This window comes from Ornithorhynchus anatinus, chromosome 2 (assembly GCF_004115215.2).
Source record: "Ornithorhynchus anatinus isolate Pmale09 chromosome 2, mOrnAna1.pri.v4, whole genome shotgun sequence".
Taxonomy (NCBI): Eukaryota; Metazoa; Chordata; class Mammalia; order Monotremata; family Ornithorhynchidae; genus Ornithorhynchus; species Ornithorhynchus anatinus.
In genome coordinates, this window is record NC_041729.1 from 44748555 (window position 1) to 44768554 (window position 20000).

The 20000-nt window shown below is 40.8% G+C and overlaps 1 protein-coding gene across 2 annotated transcripts in view; it reads left to right on the top strand.

Annotated features, from left to right (window-relative positions):
• The window catches only part of BAIAP2L1 (BAR/IMD domain containing adaptor protein 2 like 1), an 84925-nt gene extending 67579 nt beyond the window's left edge, over positions 1-17346 (top strand). For both annotated transcript variants that reach the window (XM_029058268.2, XM_029058271.2), the window contains 3 exons: positions 2666-2843; positions 14974-15014; positions 16489-17346. In XM_029058268.2, the coding sequence (XP_028914101.1) occupies positions 2666-2843; positions 14974-15014; positions 16489-16561 (292 nt within the window). In that variant the 3' untranslated portion in view covers positions 16562-17346. The remainder of the gene's footprint in view (positions 1-2665; positions 2844-14973; positions 15015-16488) is intronic.
• Positions 17347-20000: the final 2654 nt, after the last annotated feature.

Below are 20000 nucleotides of genomic sequence, written 5' to 3' on the forward strand. Positions count from 1 at the left end.
CTCCCCAAGTTGTATGTCCCAGAAACCAGGCCCAGTAACAGCTGGCCAGACATGGTAGGAGGGGTGTTCTTCTTAGGAGGATGCCTGTTTGAGAGGAAAACCATCTTGCCAGGGGAGTGGTGGAGTGAGAGTTTGTGTTGGGTATTTGTTCCTCCTCTCTCCCTCTCTTATTCAGTCATATTTATTAAGCACTTATTGTGTGCAGAGCACTGTACTAAGTGCTTGGGAAAGTACAATTCAACAATAAGCGACGACAATCTCTGCTCACAACGAGCTCCCTCCCTCCACTCACATATACCTAAGTATGTACCGTGAGATAGAGTCCCTCTGTGTCTCTTCTTGCCCTGGAAAAGGCATTTCCACCATGCCTCAAGAAATCAGACCCCATTACCGTGACTTCCTACAAAAACAGGTACAGCAGCTCAGTACAAAATGGGCCAGCCCAGGCCACTGAGTAACTTGGGATCTGAAAAGGGGATATGAGGCAGCCCCTTCCCCAAAATACAAGCAGCAGCTCATGTCCCAGTAGATCTCCTTATCTGTGCTCCTTGATCTATCTAGGAAGCCATGCACTTGTCCTGCCTCTCCCTCCCTCCCCTGCCCCTGTTCAGTGCTTCTCTCCATGTCAGAGAGAGCTCCATCCCTTTTTCTTTCCCCACCCGTAACTACAAGTAAAAGCTGGCACACGTGGCCTGGTGAGTGCCCTCATTAGCAGGGTTCCCTAGACTGCATAGGAGGTTCTGAAGATCCTCCCTTCCCTACCCCCACTGGCCCCAGCCCATTCCTGTCACTACTGTAAGGAAGCTCCACTCTCCCACACAAGAGTGGGAAGGTGGAGAAACAGCCCAATAAATGCCTTCATCATAAAAACTTCCTGGCATGCTTGGGTGGGAGGGAAGAATGCGACTAGTTCTCCCTTTGCATCAGAAATACAGGGACAGACCATGGGACATGTAAGGAGAAAAACAGAGAGGAAGAGCTCAACAGTCTAACAGAAAAGATGAGAGATATAGGATCGGGGGAGGTGGGGCATGATAATCACAGAAAGAGAGATGGAAGAATGTCACTAATCAGTATTAAATGTAAGAACTGAAATAATAATTATGCTTTTAAGCACTTACTGTGTGCTAAGCATTGGGATAGATATGAAATTGAAGGCATATGTGCCACATGTATTCACAGTCTATTTTATCTCCAACTTCTAGACTGTAAGCTCCTTAGAGATCAGGGAACTAGAGCATGGGTCTGGGAGTCAGAAAGACCTGAGTTCTAATTTCAGCTCCACCACTTCTCTGCTGTGTGACTGTGGCCAAAATCACTTCACTTCTCTGTGCCTCAGCTACCTCATCTGTAAAATGGGGATTAAGATTGTGAGCTCCAGGTGGGACCTGATTACCTTGTATCTCCTCCAGCAAGTAGAACAGTGCCTGGCACGCAGTAAGCGCTTAACAAATACCATTTAAAAAAAAACAACCCTTTGTATTGTACTATGCCAACCACATACTGCACTGTTCTGCATACAGTAAGCACTCAGTAAATACCATCAATTGATTGATTTACCAATGAAGAATTAATCCCGGTTCTGCCATTCATCTGCTGTGTGACCTTGGATAAGTCACTTAACTTCTCTGGGCCTCAATTAGCTCGTCTGTAAAATGAGGATTAAGACTGTGAGCCTCACGTGGGCTTTCCTGCTTACCTCTACCCTAGTGCTTTGCTAGTGCTTTGAACAGTGCCTAGCACATAGTAAGCACTTAACAGACCTTATAAAAATAAAACAAAGTTTCAATGACTTGCGCACACACAGCAGGTTCAGTGGCAGAGCTGGGATTAGAATTCAACCAAGTCCCCCGTCCTGTGCTCTTTCCACCAGGCTAGGTAATGTCAATACATCTAATTATGACTTTTTAGATGATTAAAGTATGCAGAGATGTGGAGTCATTGGAGATTTCTTTGAACCTCCACTGTGGTAGACCCTTCCTTCACACTGATGAGCTGTTTTTGTTACTGAAGAGGTTCCTTATGAAATTGCCTGCTCAATAAGAATTCCTCTTGGGGGAAGAGGAGAATGGGAAAGGATACTGCTGAGTTGGAACAAGTTTAATGTGAAAGCTAATGGGTCTTCTGTCAAACCTTGGTAGCAGGAACCTGGCAAAATCTTCTGCTCTTTCTATTCTGGCAAATGAAGCAGTGTGTTCCTAATTTGCCAGTTCCTTGTGCTACTTTAGAAATGGCCTACATGTACCTTCTTAAGTTCTTTAACTTTTGAATGTAGTTAAAGCCTATAAATAAAAGAAAGGATGAGAATGCAACTACTTCCTTGCTATTTAGGGCTGTAAGAACAGCAAAACAAGCCATTGTTTCCATCTGCCAAAGCTTTTGTTTATTTTCAAGACTGAGGTTGTCATTTATTTTTATTAATTACTTATATTAGATCAATTGGGAAGTACCCCAAACAGTGTAGGCTTTTCTTCCTTAACATTTGCAATTCCTTTCAAGAAATCATTAATTTTTAATATGTCACTAGAAAAAATCAAAACCTAGGCATATATGCATTACCTCCCCTTTTTTAGCATTTACATAAATTTATAGCATATTTATAACAAGTTTAGAAGGGTCCTGGGATCATATTTAATATGAATTTTTTGGTTTTTTTGGTATTTAGCCCTGCACCAATCAGAAGTATCAGTACTGTGAATTTATCTGAAAAAAGCAATGTCGTCATCCCTCCGCCAGATTATCTGGAATGTTTGTCAACAGGAGCTGCTTCAGATAAGAGGACAGATGCTGCCCAAAATGCTACCTTCAAAGCACCAGTGCCCAAATCTGAAGTTACAACTACTGTGAGTAAAATTGTCCTCCATATGAGCTGTAATGAATTAACCTAAAGAGTATCTGAAATTAGAAGCATTTCCAGTAAAACATTTATTGATATCTTCTTCTCCTATGATAGAACTTTTCTCCGCAAAGAAAATCACTCAACCCAAAAGATATGTGGTCTCCTGATGTTCTTGGGATTAGACTCTGTGGACGTGCCTCAACAACCTCACTTTATTCTGTTAGGGATCACTGTTATCTGTAGGGAATGTTTTCTCAATACCTATTCTAGATTTCCCCTCTTGATATACAGTCCTTTAACAATCTTAATTTAGGTCATTCTTTTGTATGGCTGTTATCTCTTGAATGTGAGCACACATCACCTCAGGTCAGGTTTTCTCAGCTACAGATGAGGCTTTTCATTGCTGCAGATCATGCAGTTTTAATCCTTTGATCAAGTACAGTGCTCTGCACATTGCAAGCACTCAATAAATATGACTGAATGAATTTATCACTATTCTTTGAATTTTCTTCTGTTTATTGATTTTGCTTACAAGAAGTGAATATCAGTGTGTGGCTGCTTTAAGCTTTTCTTCAGTGGAGTTTGTAGCATTTCTTCTCCTTTCACTGGTTGAAGTTATCAATCAGTCAGTGGCATTTATTGAGCACTTATTCTCTGCAATGCACGGTATTAAGCACTTGGAATACAACGATGAGTTAAAAGGCACAATCCCTTCCTTCAAGGAAAATAATAACTAGTTAGGGATACAGATACTACAATAAATTACAGGTAAGTGGAAGCCACAGAGTTTAAAGATGTTTAAAAATAAGGGTTTGGTGGGGTGAGCTAAGAGTTTAGGGGAGAGGATTCAAGTGCATAAGTGGTACAGTAGGGAGCAGAAATAGGGTTAGTCAGAGAAAGCCTCCTGGAGGGTCTGGCTTTGAAGATGGGGAGAGTAGAGGTCTGCCTGATATGATGGGGAAGGGTGGGTGTGAGCAAGGGGTCTTCCCTGAGGGAAAGACCCAGTGAGTAGATCAGGTGGTGGTAGAGGAGCTAAGTGTGGGCTGGGTTTTGTAGTGGGAGAGGAACAAGGCTATGTGGGGAGAAGCTAGAGTGTCTAAAAGCCAGTGGTTAGGAGTTTCTCCTTGATGTGGAGAGGGATGGACAATCTTTGGAGGTTTCTGAGGAGTGGGCAGACCTGAGCAGAAGGATGTTTAAGAAAAATGATAGCAGAGTGAAGAGTTATCACCATAAGAGAAGCTGCCACCTGTCTTGCACCAGAAGTGTTGATAATGGCTACTGGCTTTTGTTAAAACATTTTAAGCATTGGAGTAAGCTAAAAATGATAATATGGAGTTAAGGAAAGCGGAGCATGGCCTCATGAAGTTTTCTTCAACATTCTCTCCTCAACTTCTCTGAGCATCCCCATCAGTGCCCTGATGGTTGGGGTCAAGAATAGTGTTTCACTTCCTCAGTGGCACCTTGTCCCACTCTCTAACCAAATTTTTATCTTGTAGCACCTTTCCCTCTTCTTCCCAGCACTAATTTGAATATGCCAGGGCCCCTATGGCAACCAATTGCTTAGAGGAGGCCAAGGCATTCCAAAATGTGGGCCTTGACAAGGAGAGTGTGTATGGAGTCAGGGAATGTGCCTGTGGATGGCAGGGGCTGTGTGATTCCCCACATGTGTGGGAAAATGCCACTTATCTCACAATCTGTAGCTCTAAGGAATGTCCTCCCATGAAGTATGTGTCTGGGTGGGGATGGGAATTGCCAAACCTTTACTTTCTTTTTTCCAGAATAATTCATTTGGGGAAAAATTTGGCAGGGGGTGAGGGATACAGACTAATGCCAATGCACAGGGATGGTCTGTGAATGAACCCAGCACTATTCAACCTCTATGCCTTCTGTGGTTTGGCGTGCTGTGAGTCATTTGTACTGGCTAGCCTAAGGATTGTGGTCTTATTAACAAAACGTATTCAAATAGGAAAGACCACTGAATCAGTCAATCTTATTTCTTGAGCACTGACAATGTGCAGAGCACTATACTAAGCTCTTGGGAGAATACAATATAATAAAGTTGGTAGACACATTCCCTCACTACGAGGATGATGATTGAAGGATGATGATTGATTAATCAATGAATGGTATTTTTCAAGTGCCTACTGTGTGCAGAGCACTATACTAAGTACGTGGGAGAGTACAACATCATCAAGTTAGCAGTTACATTCCCTGCCCACCAGCATTTTTCAATTTGGAGGGGGAAGCAGATAGTAAAATAAATTACTGATATATACAAAAGTGTTGCTGGTCTGAGGGTAAGGTGACTATCAAGTACAAATCCAAGTCCATGGGCAATTCAGAAGGGAGAGGGTGTATTAGGGAAGGCCTAATGGAGGAGATGTGATTTTAATAAGGCTTTGAAAGTGGGAAGAGTGGTAGTCTGTCCTACCTGCAGGGTTAAACAGACTCATTTAAAGCCGTGTTTTATTCATCATCAAGGAGGCTGTCTGAAATGGGCCACCCTGAAATGAGTTCTGGAAATGCTAGAGTCATATCCAGAACCGAGTCCAAGAAAACTCAAGTTGCTTTATCTGTTAAATTCACATTCAGTAATGTATCTTTACCCTTTGGGGACTTTTTTTTTTTTAATACTGCCCTTTGTGAGAATTGCATACAGGTTTAGGAAAAGGGACTTTTCCGTCTAACCAGCAGAAGGTTGCCATTCAAAGAGCTGACCACGGGAGAAGTAATTACCACAGGAATAAGTAATTTGGGAAAAGGGAAAATACACACACGCAAAGAAATTAAGAATTTGTTTAAAATAATGTCATTTTAGTTCCAACTGGTAATTGGAGGATTTAGGGCCCAGGCTTCAGAGAAACATAAACTCAGGAAGCACCCTCATAGTTTTCTGCACATGAGTAACAACGGAGGCATTGTTCATCAAAGGGAAGTCAGGCCTGTGGAACTGAGTGCTCTCTAGTAAAAGGGATCTCCCAGAAAGGGTGTGTATACCACTGGAGGCAAAAAGAGTAACAATAAATCTCCCTGAGGGAGTCATTGTAACTATGACAGGTGTGCAAAATAGGACCATTCTTAATCTTAATTCTGTAACTGAGCATGTAAAATGGTCTCCTACTTAATCTCCAATGTCAGTGTTTTTCGATTACAATAAATGATAAAAGTTGTTCCTGAGAGTTTATGTCTAATAAAACACTTTTAAAGTTCTTAATTAGTAAACGTTTGGGTTTGATTCCAATTTAGTTTTTATTAAAACTTCTTAACCGGCCACATCGCAAAGAAATTTAAGATGGCAAGAAATGCTAAACTTAATTTCCAGTGAGTAAAACATGAGAACATGGCACTCCCTTTGGTGCAAAAAATCTTGTGTCACAAATTAAGTTTTGCATAAGGAAATATAACTATGAAGCTGATGATATGAAGGGGAGCAAAAGGAAAAGATATTTAAATTCTGGGGATGTTTCTTGCAGTTAGGTTCAAAGTATGTCTCCAAAAAAATCTGGAGACTCTTCCCTCAAATTGATTTGAAAGGTGGAACTCAGCATTTGAGAATCAAATGTAGATGAGCATCAGGGTTAGTTGAGCTAATAGGTGTTTCCCACATCTCACTTTTTTTAAATTGTTCAGTTTACTTTTCAACTGCTGCAAAGATTTTCCTCCAGGTGCCTTTTTCATCTGTGGAACAGAAACCTAAAAGTGTGTGACGAGCTAAGGAAAGTCATTGCATATTAAGATCATAATCATTACAGCTGCATGATTAATTTCAAAATTTTATAGGTTAGTAATGGATATGACCTAACTTTTGCTCATCATCTTAAGCTCCCAGTAATAAGATTGATTTAGCAATGCAAACAAAACTAATGTATTGTTCTAAAATCCGGTTGCTATCTACAGTGAGGTCACAATGATGTTTAGGATGACAGGCTGCAATTTCTATGTCAGCAGACTATTATGACTAACCGAAGAACAATGTTTTCACTTACAAAATCAAACAGTGTGTGGTAATCAGCTTGCATAGGAGAAACTTAAGTACAATCGAGACACGTTTCCTATATCTCCTCAAGACAGTACAAAAAGTTATTGACTAATTTGTGTTTTGAGCTAGTGTTGTGTTTTTTTTTAAAACATTTCTTAAATTCTGGAAGTTTTTTGGGTATATGCCCATTGTCATTACGTACTTGTCTGTTTGAAATATAGATGTATTTATGAATTGAAAAACTTAATTGTGGTTCTTTTCAGAGTAGACATAGCTGATATGTGCATGCTGAATTAGCATTCACCAAGTTTGATCATTTTATTTGTAGACATCCTGAGCAGCCCTATCCTAGTTTTATTTATGAATTATAGACAATTCGTTCTATCCCGTGGTGTAAATTGGAAGAGGATAGGGGCAGAGCAAACAGTTTTCCCTCTGTGTGGGTCCTCTGCATCCACTAAATCCTCTTCAGGGTACTGGTTTCAGGGAACCTCCTTCCCCCTTCCCCATCCCTTTCCCTCCTCCCCTAAATGGATACAATGGGGAGGGGCTTCTGGCTCCAGAGGACATGCTTAGAGTTTAGGAATGGTGCCTGGGGCCAGTGAAGAATAGCATTCCAGAGGACATTAGCCAATCCAATCTAGCTCCCGCCCCAACCCTCCAAAACACATCACCTGGTCTCAGCAGTCACTGTTTGCTTTAGGGAATCTCCTAGGTTCCTCCTCATGACTGGCTCTGCTGAATCATAGGTCAAGGATCAAGGCCACTCCCAGAAGGTAGTATGGGCCATGAGCTGATTCCCCAACCCGGGGGAGAGCCAGCTGTCCCCTGTGAAGAGGGTTAGAAGCAGCTTGTCCCTGTGGATAAGGCACTGGCCTGAGAGTCAGAGGACCTGGGTTCTAATTCCGGCTCTGCCACTTGTGTGCTGTGTGTCCTTGGGCAAGTCACTTAATTTCTTTGTGCCTCAGTTACCTCATCTGTAAAATGGGGACAAAGACTCTGAGCCCTGAGTGAGACAGGGACTATGTTCAACCAGATTAGCTTGTATCCACCCCAGCGCTTAATACAGTATCTGGCAAGTATTAAGTTCTTAAGAAATACCATTATTGCTATTACTATTATTGTTACAACTTTTTCAGAGACCCTCACCACCAGCATAACCATTAGAAAAAAGAACAGAATTACTCAAGTATTAAGAGTAGTATGTCTGTTTGCTGCAAGCAAAGACAGAGTGGGTATTTTGAAGCTACAGCTTCAAACTGTCATCAACAAAGATTCCATAACAAAAGTTACTCCAAAGGAAATAACCCCTGAACTTCTCCCTGTTTATACTAAGGGCTCTGAACCATGCCAACCTTTGACACAGGCAGCAGCAGGCACATAGCCCACTCCAGCTTTGGCTCTAGGACAAGGTGAAGAATTGGGTGTACCTAGAGAAATGAAGGAAGAGACTGAACAGATCATTTAAAAAAAATTGACAATGATCCATTCAAAAGCTTATCCAGAATTGAGAACAGTCAAAGTCTTATTGTAAATCACCTGGAGAACAGCCATCCCTGATCACCAGCCAAGCCTAGAGCATCGGAGAGAAAACTTGTTAGGGCTCGTAAAAAAAAATATTGGGTTTCTCCGGCAACAAAATACTGTGCAATGAACACTTCACTGTAACCCCCCAGTCCTCCTTATTTTCACCCCTTGGAGTAAAATGTAAAGGTCACCTAAGGGAAAGGGAAAATACTTCAGCCTTAAACACTAGTACATGGAATTAATATTCACCAAAGCTTTAAAAGTCTCCAGGTACTTCATCCACGAAGAACAAAAATCAAGCTGCCTTTACATACAAAAGATTAAAGTAACCTTAGAAGTGATTGGATTCCTGATTCATAAAGAGTGTAATGACCAGAAAGCCAATTCAATGGAATGGAAAAAAAGAACCCCTTCTAGCTGATGAAAGTTAACTCTACCATAAGGTTGAATGCTTTTTCTTACCTAATTAGCAGTTACTTTTGAAAATGCTGTCAGTTCTCTGGCATTTATACCACCAGGACTTAGAAATGGGAAGCCTTTTCAAGATGATAGTCATGGAGAAAGTAAACTTAAAGGCTGTGGAGTCAGGGAGGTAGAACAGAGACAAAAGGAATGTCAGTCTCCTGCTTTCCTTTTTTTCCCCTCCTTCAACCTCAGCTGCTATAAGTAAAACTTTTTCCTTTTTGATTTAGTGTGGTCACTGAAAATTGTCAAAACTCAGCATTTTGAAGAGTGTCTTTTAGCATGTTAAATTTTGAATGTAAAAACGTTACACCATACTGTGTTCACAGCCAGTGGGTGGTTTATTTGTTTTGTATTTACAGTTATGTGCTCTCAAAAAGGGATGAATTGATTTATATAGGAACCTTTCTACCAGGCTTATCAATCAATCTATGGTATTTCATTGAGCAATTACTGTGTGCAGAGAGCACTATAATAGGTGCTTGGGAGAGTATTATTACAATAGCAGTGCCTTGGAATAATGTTGTCCTGGTGTCTGAAAATAGGCAGAGACTCTGAGATGGCAAGGATTCAGCATAAAAGATCTAGAAGTCACAGTGACAAGCCTTATGACCTTGGATTAGTCTCTTAACCATCACCTGTTTCTGTTGGCTTGCCTCTAGGCTAGAGATAATAATAACTATCTGACAAGGATGTTGTGAGGATGTTTATAAGGTGCTTTGATAATGCAGATGAAAGGACCTATATCAAAGTATATTTACTTTAAAAAGTTTAGCAATATGTGGGAGAAATCATAGCTTATGGAATGTGCCTTTAAAATGAAGTGAAAATAGGCCAGCAAAAAGAAATGTTGCATTTCATTTGACATCAAAGAAGCTGGAGATATTTGAGAAGGAAAGAAACAGTATAGTTAACTGGGACAGAGGAAATAGATCATTTAAAAGACTGGACATGTCATAAAACTTCCAAGGACCCTACTACACACCTTGCAGAAGTTTTTATGCATAATGAAAGTCTGATTTGATGTAACTGTACTTATTGAGTGCTGTGTGACGAGCACTCTATGAAGCATTTGGGAGAATACGGTAGAACAGAGTTCTTCAATATGCTTCCTTGCTTCATGGAGCTTACAGTCTAGGGAATAGACAAACATTAAAATAAATTACAGTTATGTACATAAGTGCTGTGGGACTGAGGATAGGGTGAATAAAAGGTACAAATACAAGTGCAAAGGCAACACAGAAAAAATAGAGAGTAGGGGAAATGAAGGCTTAGGCAGGGAAAACCTCTTGGAGGTATGATTTTAATAAGGCTTTGAAGGTGGGGAGAGTGGTGGTCTGTCGGATATGATGGGGGAGGGAATTTTAGGCCAGAGGCAAGATGAGGGCCAGGGGTTGGCAGTGAGACAAGATCTGGGCATAGTAAATAGGTTGGATTTAGAGGAGTGAAGTGAGCAAGCTGGGTTGTAGGAAATCAGTGAGGAAAAATAGGTGGGGGCAAGGTGATTGAATGCTTTGGAGTTGGTGGGGCGTTTCTTTTTGATACTGAAGTTAAAGGGCAATCACTGGAGGTTCTTGAGCAGAGTGAATGTTTTTGTAGAAAAATGATTTGGGCAACAAAGTGAAGTCTGACCTGAGGAGGCAGGGACGTAAGGCTGATGCAGAGCCCAGATAACAGTTTGGAACTTCCTATTGGCTTGAGGGGCTGAACTTTAGGAAGTTCCTTGAAGATAGGACTCATGTTTCATAAACGTGGAATTTAGAAAATGGGAAGCTTTTAGCTCTCGGCTTTCTATTGTGTGCTTTGGGTAAATCCATTGTTTAAACCCACAGAATAATTAATGTGAAGCAAGTGCCAACTTTTTTTTCCTTCTTTTGGATAAATTAGATATTAGCCCTGAAAGTTGCATGTCAAAATATATTTGAGTAATCTTGTTGATATCTAGCAGTTAAGACCTCAGGTTTCAAGATAGCTATGGAGTAAAATTATATTAGCCCAGGGTAAGGTGCTAAGCAAGTAATGCGGGGGAGTGACCAAACCATAGCTGAAGCTACGTTGTGGCCCTGTTAACTCGTCTTGTGCTGTAATATATGTTGGCATCATTTTAGTACTATTCAGTTTACAGGGAGAAATATACTTGACAAAGGTCCAGTTCATAGATAGTATATAGACTACTTTTCAAGAATGAAAAGATAATATTCTCAACTAAAAGTTGCACTTCCATCTTTAACTGCATAGTTTGCATGTCAGTTGCACTGTCAGTCCTCTAGACTGTTAGCTCATTATGGGCAGGGACTGTGCCTGTTGGTTGCATTGTATTTTCTCAAGCGCTTAGTACAGTGCTTTGCACATGATAAGTACTCAGTACAAGTGAATGTGTGAATGAACATTGATGTGCTTTTGGGTTTGAAGCGATGTCAAAATACACTAATTATAATTGCCTTTTGCCTGTTTGCCTCTCCCTCTGACTGTGAGCTAATAATAATAATAATAATAATTGTGGTATTTGTTAAGGCTTACTATGTGCCAGGCACTGTACTGAGTGCTGGGGTAGATAAAAAATAATTGGGTTGGACACAGTCCCTGACCCTCATGGGGCTCTTAATCCTCATTTTACAGATGAGGTAACTGAGGCCCAGTGAAGATTTGCCCAAGGTCACACAGCAGACAAGTGGCAGAGCTAGGATTATAACCCAGGTCCTTCTGACCTCTAGGTCCATGCTCTATTCACTAGGCCATGCTGCTTCCTTGAGGTAAAAAGAAAGTCTCCCTTGCTTCTGTTGTGCTCTCTGCATGTTCCCAGGCATTTGACACCCAGCAGGCACTCAGTAAATACTACTGATTGATTTTTAAATAGGCCTCATTTGCATTTTTCTTAATAATGATTAGGGTATTTGTTAATTCTTTGTATCAAGCACTGTTCTTAGACCAGGGGTAGAAACAAATTGACCAGATTGGACACAATCCCTGTCCCTCATGGATCTCACAGTCTAGGAGGGAGAACACTTATTTAATCCCCATTTTACATTGAGGAAACTGACACAGAGAAGTGAAATGTCTTCCCCAAGATCTCACAGCAGAGAATTGGAGAAGCTGTGTGGCCCAGTGAAGTCAGAGGATATGCTGTGTGAACTTGGGCAAGTCAGTCAGTCGCATTTATTGAGAGCTTAATGTGTGCAGAATACTGTACTAAGCACCTGGGAGAGTACATTATAACAATATAACAGTCACATTCCCTGTCCACAGTGAATTTCCAGCAAGGAGGAGCATTAATATAAATATATAAAGTTACCGATATAAACATAAGTGCTTTGAGGTTGGGAGGGGGATGAATAAGGGAGCAAATCAGGCGATGTAGAAGAGTGGGAGAAGAAGAAAGGAGAGCTTAGTCAGGGAAGGAGTCTTGGAGGAGATGTGCCTTCAGTAAGGCTTTGAAGGAGGGGAGAGTAATTGTAGGATATGAAGAGAGGACGTTCCAGTCCAGAAGGAGGACATGGGTGAGAGGTCGGCGGCTAGGTGAAGGTACAGTGAGTAGGATAGCATTAGAGGAGCAAAGTGTGCAGGCTAGGTTGTAATAGGAGAGTAGCGAGGTGAGATAGGTGAGAGTAAAGTGAATTGAGTGCTTTAAAGCCAATTAAAGCCAATGGTAAGGAGTTTCTCTTTGATGTGCCGGTGCATGGGCAACCACTGGAGGCTCTTGAAGACAGGGGAAACATGGCCTGAAGGTTTTTTAGAAAAATGATCCAGGCAGCAGAATGAAGTATGGACCGGAGTGGGAGGAGTGACAGGAAACAGGGAGGTCAGCAAGAAGGCTGATACAGTAATCAAGGCAGGACAGGATAGCTGGTTGGACTAATGTGGTAGCAGTTTGGATAATAATTAAGGGCATACTGTGTGCCAAGAACTATTATAAGAAGAGTGGATTTTAGCAACATTGTGGGGGTCAAACCAACAGGATTGAGTAATGGATTGAATATGTGGGTTGAATGAACGAGAAGAGTCAAGAGTAATACCATCTTCAGTGATGGGAAAGTCAAGGGAAGGACCGGGTTTGGGTCGGAAGATAAGGAATTATTTTTTTAGACTTGTTAAGTTTGAGGTGACGGTGGGACATCCAAGTAGAGATGTCTTGGAGGCAAGAGGAAATGTAAGACTGCACAGAGGGAGAGGGAAATCATGGCTGGAGATGTAGATTTGGGAATTATCCGCGTTGAGTTGGTAGTTGAAGCAAGTCACTTAACTTCTGAGCCTCAGTTCCCTCATCTCAAAAATGTTCTTCCTCCTACTTAGTCTGTGAGCCCCATATGGTACCTGATTACCTTGCATTTACTCCAGCACTTAGTACAGTGCTTGGCACATAGTAAACCCTTAGCAAATATTATTATTACTGTTATTATTATTAGCTGAGATTAGATCCCAGTTTCTCTGCCTCCCAGGCCCATGGTTTTTCCATTAAGCCAAATTACTCTTAAATAATATTAGAATATTAAGTAATATTAAGAGAAATTTTAGCCTTTGAAGTGTATATCCAAGTCTGAGACAGAAAATGGACTCCAGTATTGGCTTTTGCTTCCATGATCCCATTTTAAACCTGAAAGCAAAGCGAAGGCGATATTTAAAATTCAATCTTGCACTAGAGTTCTATCTGAATAAAATTATCACTAATTCCAAAGAACTGATTGATTAATTTGGAGAGAAGTCTTCATTTAGAATCAAATAATTATAAGCCAAAATGTTCTCACCTGACTAGAAAGTGGTGGAAAATTAAGGTCTCTTCCTTAGATTCAGTATATTAATTTTCTGAGAGGGAGGATATAGTCAGAGGAGTCTCTTGGTTAAAGCTCATAAAAGCCAAGGTTTCCAAGTTATTTTACTGTTCAGAGGAATTCCTTTGTTTACAATGGTTACACGTGATGTTATGTAATCATGTACATAAATAAACAATACATACTGTAAATTGATATAGACTAATAACTCTTGTGGTAGTGCAATACTGCCATCTTTTGGACAATTTTGTGCAAAACTTATATCCTTGAAGAGTTATCCTTGAATTCGGAAAAGCAGAGAACAGGAATATTTTACACTATTCATTCCAGAAGAGTTTGTGCAATTCTATTCCTTAAGTATTCAATTTTCTTATACAGTTTTTTCAAAATTCACCCACCCTCTGTTTCATTTCCTTTTCATTATAGTGTATAATTTTGACCGGGCATATTTTAGAATTGAGCGCCCAAATGGAACAGATAAAGTCTATCCCAAGAGCCAATAATGAAAACAATAAAACACTTCTGAATAGATCGTAGGTCATTCCATGTGAGTCAGCCAAACTGTCTTTGAGTCCCTGCTGGCAGGTAGGCCACTTTCTGGGAGTTGAAGGGATAGGGTGCAGGTCCCCACCTAGGGGCTCCCATTATCGGGGTCAAACCAGGAACTGTTCAGATGTTAGGGACTGGGAGTCCCCTTCAGCCAACCTGGAAATTCTAACCAGGATTACCCTCCTGGCAAGCTGCTCCATGTCATGTCATGTTGTGGTTTCCAAGAGAAGCAGCATGGTATAGTGGGGAGAACCCAGGCCTGGGAGTCAGAGGACCTGGCTTCTAATCCCGGCTCTGCCATTTGCCTTCCATGTGACCGTGGGCAAGTTTGCCTCCATTTACTTATCTGTAAAATGGGGATGAAATACCTGTTTTCCCCTCATCTTAGACTGTGAGCCCCCTTTGTGACAGGGACTGTGTCATAGGAAGCACTTACTGAATGCTGGTATTATTATTCCTATTATTGTTTTGGCAGGGGGAGAACGGGACTGCACAAACCCTGGAATCCCCTAATTTAGGATCCCTAAAGTGGCTGCAGGCCCTTTTCCATTCTCCACACTGGTCTTTGGGGTGAATAAAATAAGACTGCTGAAGGAGTAGTGACTCAGTGCATTCAAAGGGAAATTGATCACTAAGTAAGCAAAATGAGTCAGGTACCCAGGGGAACTTCATTTAAATAAGTTTATACAGCATATTGTTTGTGAGCTGAGAGCGGAAGATTTCAAAGCATCTGTACCTTTGATGAAAAGTTATTTATTATTTAAATAGTCTGACATTGGGATGACAAGTACAATGCTTATCTTTTGGGAGAAATATCACACTTAGTAATAGTCATATTTTTTTCATTGCAGAAACCTGATGCAAATGGAACAGCAAAGCCACCTTTTCTAAGGTATTTTATTTAATTTTTAACTCAGTGGCGTGATTCAGTTTGGCTTAGTGGAAAGAGCACAGGCTTTGGAGTCCAAGGCCGTGGGTTCTAATCCTGGCTCTGCCATTTGTCAGCAGTGTGATTTGGGCAGGTCACTTAAGTTCTCTATGTCTATTACCTCATCTGTAAATTGGGGATTAAAACTGTAAGCCTCACGAGGGACAACCTGATTACCTTGTATCTATACCAATGCTTAGAACAGAGCTTGGCACATAGAAAGCACTTAACAAATACCATCATCATTATTATTAAAAATTAGATTGGCAAAGTGCACGTAACCAGTGAATTTATAGCACAAAAGGTAGGGAATAGTTAATCTGCTTTCATTCATTGTAGCCACTTTTGGAAAATTTGGGGATGCATTCATTGTACATCATGGTGAAGATCATCTGCAGTTCACATTATTTCCAAAGCACATACACACCCCCATTTTAAAATCAAGAAAGGAGGGGGGAAAAGTAGCAGAATCAATCAGTGGTATTTATTGAGCGGTTACTGGGTGCAGAGCACTGTACTAAGCACTTGAGAACTCGCTATAATAGAGATGGTAGACATGTTTCCTGCCCACAGTGAGCTTCCAATCTAGTGAGGGAGACAATATTGTTTATAATTGTCTATAATAATGTAGAGGATTACAAGAATCAGTATTTGCCCCAATTTTGCTAAAACAGTTTCAAAAGAGCAGGTTCAAATGTAATATTTGAGAATGTACTGAGTACATTTGAGTGAGTGAAAATGAAGGTTCTGCTAGTTGAAGGGACTCCATAAATTCAGGAGGAGGGGCTTCATGGTGGTTTCCACTCATTTTTTTTCAATTTTCTACTGAAAGCTCACTACTACAATATTGTGATAAGCTCTTTGGCTTCCTGAAACAGTTGAGACTGGTTTAAAAGGCACTAGCCAACCTCCATCAGGTCAAAGGACCACAGTAGTGGTCTTGGCAGGCTGGCACTCTGTGGGGAGCTGTCAATCAAGCTCAGCCAGACAACTTTTAGGGGAGTCAAGGGGGAGGGAGAAGGGGTGTGGGAGGGAAAACCAATTTCCAGCCTCAGGCAACTTGGCTTGCTTGCCCTCCTTTGGCTCTCCGTAGCTGCTTTCTCCCCAGGTCCCCTTCTGTTTTCCTTATCCCCATGCTCCTTCTTCAGTAATAATAATAATTGTGGTATTTAAGTGCTTACTATGTACCAGGCACTATGGAAAATACAAGATAATCGGGTTGGACAAGCTTCCCTGTGCCGATTGGTTCAGTTTCCTCCACTATTCAGTGGGTGGCAGGTAGCTATTGATTAATGAGAAGGCCCTGATGCCTGCTAGAAGCTTCTGATAACCTCGCTTCATAATACATTAGATGGAAAAGTTTATTAGCAACTCAATGTGTTAGAAGTGTATGAACTCTGCAGCATTTTTGCAATGATTGTGTTTTTCTGTTTTGTAGTGGAGATAATCCTTTTGCTACCGTGAAACTCCGACCAACGGTGACAAATGATAGATCGGCACCAATAATTTGATGAATAAAATCTTCAACAGAAAAATTTGGACTCCCCTCCATGTAAACTTCATTTTGACACTATCGCTATTTAGAGCATTCTGAATTTATTTTAAGGTGCTGTAATTATTGTACAGTCATAGGGTATTGCAAAGGTTTGCTCATTTGGATTCTTTGAGCTTGGAGTATTGGAGAATTTTAATGTTTTTTTCCTTAAGGAGATAGTTGTGAGCAGTTGAATAATAGTTTAATGTGTTTTCTTTCTCTGCTGTTTGGATTTAAGTCCTGTGTTTCAGTTTTCAGATATCATTTCTTAGATCTGTAAGATGAATTTTCTTTAGCATTATCTGGAAACATTAAATGTAATTATTTCTCTTGATTTTCATGCCTAGATCTCTATCTGAATATATAAAAAAGAATTATATATTTCCATAAGTATGTGCAGTTTAAAATAAGAATTAGCATTGTAACAAATGCCCTCTAAACAAATAGTTTAGAACATATGATTCTTATCTTGGTATGCAGATCATAATTTATATTGTTTAAAATTAGTAAAGTAGTATTTTACTTGTGAAAAGTTTGAGGGCTTTTTTTAATTTAAATTTTTATTTAAAAAAATACAAATCTGTCCAAAGCTTCAGTTTTACAAGGAGAAGATCTATCGAGATCTGGTTCCTATCTCCATATTACAGGTGCAATTTTTTGAGCTGTACTTCCTGAGATATGACCTGTAAATTTCATTTAGTTTGACTTAAAGTACTTACAAGTTGTACTTCAAGTTCACAAATAAAACTTGGTTGTACTACACAGGGTGCATATTGGAATTACGACAGTGATGAGGTCTTATGTTCTCATGCCTACATTTTTCTCAGCAGAGAGAACACTCAAGAACAGAAGTGTGCATGATCTCCTTACAAACGGGAATCTTCCAGTGTTCTCTGTTTCACTCTCACAGTTTTTTCTCCACCACTGATAGAGTTTGTGATGTGAGGAGAGCCAATACTCATTTCTCCTTCCTAGTCCCAGGACACATTCATCACCTTGTATTTAGAAGATACACTGATAAAGATAAAAGTATTTAATTTGTGTAATACCTATTGTATTTATTTCAAGGTTTAAAGGTTCTCCTCAGCCGGAAGTTTTAATCATCTACTCTGTTCATAAAGCTTGTATGGGGTTCACAAGGGAATTCTGAAAAGGCTGGAGTCAGGGAGACTTTCATTCAATCATATTTATTAAGCACCTCCTATGTGCAGAGCACTGTACTAAGCACTTGGAAAAGTACAATGCAACAATAAGCAATCCCTATCCACAATGAGCTCACAGTCTAGACGGGAGGAGATGGACATCGATCCAAATAAACAGACATCATTACAAATAAATAAAATTAGAGATATATACATAAGTGTTGTGGGGCTGGGAGCTGGGGGAGGAGCAAAGGGAGCAAGTCAAGGCAACGCAGAAGGGAGTGGGAGATGAGGAAAAAGTGGTACTTAGTCTGGGTAGGCCTCTTGGAGGAGATGTGTCTTCAATAAGGCTTTGGAGGAGGGGAGAATAATTGTAGGATTTGAGGAGGGAGGGCATTTCAGGCCAGAGAGGCAGGATGTGAGCCAGGGGTTGGCGGCAAAATCGAGGCACAGTGAGAAGGCTAGCACCAAAGGAGCAAAGTGTGTGGGCTGGGTTGTAGAAGGAGAGAAGCAAGGTGAGGTAAGAGGGGGCAAGTTGATGGAATGCTTCAAAGTGAATGGCGAGGAGTTTTTGTTTGATATGGTGATAGTCAACCACTGGAGATATTTGAAGAGCCGGGGCACATGTCCTGAAAGTTTCTGTAGAAAGGTGATCCGGGCAGCAGAGAGAAGTATGGACTGGAGTGGGGAGAGGCAGGAGGTTGGGAGATCAGCAAGTAGGCTGATGCAGTAATCCAGGTGGCATAGGATGAGTGAATGTATTAACAAGACGGTAGTTTGGATGGGGAGGAAACTGTGGATTTTAGCAATGTTGTGAAGGTGGGACCAACAGGATTTGGTGACGGATTGAATACGTGAGTTGAATGAGAGGAGTCAAGGATAACTCCAAGGAGACAAGCAAGGAATAGATTGGACAAAAAGGGGGCTTGTGTTTGGATTAAGCTGAAGTAGTGGAATGGTAGGGACAAGTCTGTGAAATATAGGGGAAAAGCAACAGGACTTGGGCTGTGAATGAAAGACGAGTTAATAACCCCAAGGTAAGCAAATATGGTGCTGCTGGCAGTGATGGATGTTAGGCAGTGAGGAAAAACAAAGAACTTGGTATTTGACACACCAAGTTTAAGAAGGCAAGTTTGAGAAGCCAAAGCAGTGCCAGTGAGAACATGTCCTACAGATAGGAGAAAATGTGAAACCACAGGGAAGAGAAGGAGATGAGAGATTTTTGGAGTCAATTGATTTTTTCAATCCCCAGTTTCTCCAGGCCCATAAGTAATCCACCCCTAAATTTGTATCAGCAAATTTTATATGGTTGCATGACACTGTGTGTGGACTACAATTCAGCAGAAAAATTACATGCCTCCTTGGGATTAAATCACAATCCATTGGTGCTGGTAAATTCGAATTTAGTTGTTTTGCATCTCAGCTGAAGATTTGATATGTACTCATCTCCCTCTAAAATATATGGATTTAAAGCTGCTCGTCAGCCTTGAGGATTCTTATGATGGTGAAATTTTTGTTGATATGGCTGGTAAAATAACTGTGTGACTAATAATCCCTTCCCCATTGCATGCATGTTAAATTGAGAGAGGCAGTTTGGCCTGGGGGGAAGAGCATGGAACTGGGAATCAGGAGATCTGGGTTATACTCCCAGCTTTGCCACTAGCCTACTGTATGACATTGGGCAAATCACTTAACCTCTCTGTGTCTCAGTTTCCTTACCTGTAAAATGGGGATTCAATACCCATTCGCACTCCCTCTTGGAGTCCCATGTGAACAGGTATTGTGTCCATTCAACTGGTGTTTCCTCAGCACTAAGAATATCACTGTTTGGGAAAGAGTAAGCACTTAGTATCATCGTCATCATTACAATGCACCATGTTTCTTCTATTTTCACCTGTAAATTCAACTTTAAAATTTTTTTTTAAAGTAAGATATCGTGTTTCCGAAGCCAACAAGAAAGAGGAGTTGTATTGGGCTTTAAAGGTTTCAGTGTCAAGTCCCAGTTTCCTGGTGTGTGTTTTTTAAAGTGACAACATAATTTGTATCAACCACCAGGGAACTTTTAAAACAACCTGCACCTCTCCATATGACCCTACTTCTACCCCTAGAAAAGGTTAGGTGCTTGGACTGTGTGTGTTAAAGCCAGCAGTGAATTCCCAGCTGAGGGAGATTAATCCGAAGAGCACAAACCAGGTCCCAAAATGCACTGTCAGCACCAGAGAGAGGTTTCTGTCAGACTCTAGTCTAGCGATAACCTTAGAACCTCTGTAATGT